Source organism: Trichechus manatus, unplaced genomic scaffold (assembly GCF_000243295.1).
Source record: "Trichechus manatus latirostris isolate Lorelei unplaced genomic scaffold, TriManLat1.0 scaffold00057, whole genome shotgun sequence".
Classification (NCBI taxonomy): domain Eukaryota; kingdom Metazoa; phylum Chordata; class Mammalia; order Sirenia; family Trichechidae; genus Trichechus; species Trichechus manatus.
In genome coordinates, this window is record NW_004443993.1 from 4,250,170 (window position 1) to 4,252,958 (window position 2,789).

At 41.1% G+C, this 2,789-nt stretch overlaps 1 protein-coding gene across 1 annotated transcript; it reads right to left on the reverse strand.

Moving 5' to 3' along the window:
* Positions 1 to 1,081: 1,081 nt before the first annotated feature.
* Positions 1,082 to 2,474, reverse strand: LOC101357053 (olfactory receptor 7C1-like). The gene is given in 3 exon segments (XM_023733225.1): positions 1,082 to 1,717; positions 1,720 to 2,022; positions 2,457 to 2,474. Coding segments are annotated over 2 exon segments (939 nt in total). The 5' UTR covers positions 2,457 to 2,474.
* Between the last annotated feature and the right edge of the window lie 315 nt (positions 2,475 to 2,789).

The following is a 2,789-nucleotide window of genomic DNA, read 5'->3' on the forward strand; positions in this document are numbered from 1 at the left end:
TGGAGTGATCCTGTCTGGAAATATGCATCTTGGAGTCATCAGGCTAGAGATACGATTTTAAATCCATGAGACAGCATGACATCACCAAAGATTTAAGCTAATTTAGATTTATTCATTTGACAAAAATTTATTTCACTTTTCTTCCGTTTAAGAGATTTTGCTAGGCAGAGGGAATATGAAGGTTTAAAAAAGACAAGGTACCAGCCTCCATGCTATTTCCTATTTATGTTATCAGGAGAAGTACTGTTTATTGTTTGATTTAGTGTCACATATACAGAAAAAAGAAGTACGACTTCTAATCACATATATTAATTGTGAAAATGAAGTTTTGTGTAGAATTTCATGTTGTTGTTGTTGTTAGGTGCTGTCCAGTCAATTCCAACTCATAGTGACCCAATGTACAACAGAAAAAAAACACTGGTTACTATTGTAGAATTTCATACTAGTATAGAATTTCATGTTACTACTATAGAATTTTGGTGGTATCCTGAGATGCTTAACAAAGTAAGTTTAGAATAGACGAGATGGAAATACTTTAATTCAAAGGTTTGACAACATTTTCTAGTAAAGGTCCAGAAGGTAAATATGCCAGGCACTGAAGGACAGCTGGTTTCTGTGGCAATGACACAGCTCTGCTGTTGCAGCAGGAAAGCAGCCATAGACAACACATACACCAATGTGCATGGCTGAGTTCCAATAGAACTTTATTTACAAAAACAGGTAAAGGGCCAGGTTTGGTACTCCAACCATAGTGTGCATTTGAAGGTGGTACTGATGAAAGAGTGTCTTAAACAATGGTCAAAATTAAGACATGGTATGTTATAGTGATTCCAGAAATAAAGGAGGATAAATGGCTGCTTGGATACATCTAAGATCTATGAGAAAATGAAAAAGGCTGCCCAATATATAACTTTATGATCAGCAGAGAGGGCAGGAAAGATGCCAAAGGAAGACCCAAGCAAAGAGTTGCTTTAAAATCCATGAAACTGCACAAAATCAAAATTTTGGATGAAAGAGGGCAGGGTTTCTGGTCCTCAGTGGTGTTAACCCTGCTACTCATGATGATCTTCCAACAGACCCATCAGTGAGAGGCAGCTGCCCTTCTAAGGAGTCTCCCCAGGGCCGCTTTAATGTCCCTGTTCCTCAGACTATAGACGAAAGGGTTCAACATGGGTGTGACCACTGTGTACATCACCGAGGCCATCAGATTGGTCCTAGAGGATGGTGTGGCTGCAGAAGCGAAGTAGACTCCAAGGCCTGTACCATAGAACAAGGAGACAACAGAGAGGTGAGACCCACAGGTGGAAAAGGCTTTATACTTGCCCCTGGCTGATGAAATTTTCAGTATGGAGAAGGCAATCTGAGAATAAGAGAAGAGTATTCCAGTGAAAGGAATACTGGCCAGGAAGCCAGTCACCAAATATACCAAAATGTTACTGATGAGGGTGTCAGAACAGGTGAGCTTCAGGACTTCGGGAAGATCACAAAAAAAGTGGGGGATTTCTATGTGCATGCAGAAGGACAGCCTCAGAACTGGCAAAAATTCTACAAGGGAGCCCATGACACTGAGACACCAGGACCCCAGAACCAGAAGTCCACAGAGCCGGGTGTTCATGATGACCATGTAGTTCAGGGGGTGACAGATGGCCGCGAAGCGGTCATAAGCCATTACAGTCAGGAGTAAATTGTCCAGGCATCCAAAAACAATGAAAAAAAAAAAATCTGAGTGAGGCAGGTTTCATAGAGGATGGATCTGCTCTGCATCTGGATGTTCACCAGCATCTTTGGTATGGTGGTAGAGGTGAAACAGATGTCAACAAATGACAGGTTGGAGAGAAAGAAGTACATGGGTGTGTGGAGATGGGAGTCAGAGCTAACGGCCAGGATGATGAGCAGGTTCCCAGTGAAGGTGACCAGGTACATGGACAGGAACAGCCCGAAGAGAATGAGCTGAATTTCTAACTTCGCTGAAAATCCCAAAAGAAGAAATTCTGAGACACGTGTTTCATTTGCTGATTCCATGTGGATGAAACACCTACCATGAAAGAGGCAAAGCATCATTCAATTATCAGCAAACCAACAACACAGAAATGTGGTTGCGTTTCATTGGAAGTGGAGGAATTAATAAAGTACTAAACTCATTTGTCTACTTTTCTTCACTTGGGAAATTCTAAACAGTTCCCTTCTTTCCTTTGCTGCCACTTCTATCTGGAAACCTAAACACAGACCCAAAGTTGTACCCTCTCTAGCTTGATTATTCAAAGTGTGGTCCTCGGACCAGCAGGATCAGCATCACCTGGGAACTTCTTAAGAATGCAGCATCCCAGACCCACCCAGACTTGCAGAATCAGAATCTGCATTTTACCAAGCTTTTGGGACCTTCATTTGTTGATGTGGCATGACTCAAAATGAGAAGAAACAGCTGCAAACATCTGTTAATAATCAGAATGTGGAATGTATGAAGTATGAATCTAGGAAAAGTGGAAGTCGTCTAAAATGAAATGGAACACGAAAACATCGAAATCCTAGGTATTAGCTGAAATGGACTGGTGTTGGCCATTTTGAATCAGAGAATCATATAGTCTACCCTGCCGGGAATCACAAATTGAAGAGGAATGGTGTCTCATTCATCATCAAAAGGAAGAACATTTCAAGAACTACCCTAAAGTACAATGCTGTCAGTGATAGGATAATTTCCTACCACCTACAAGAAAAACTAGTTAGTACAACTATTATTCAAAGTTAAACACCAACCACTAGGCCAAAGATGAAGAAATTGAAGCTTTTTA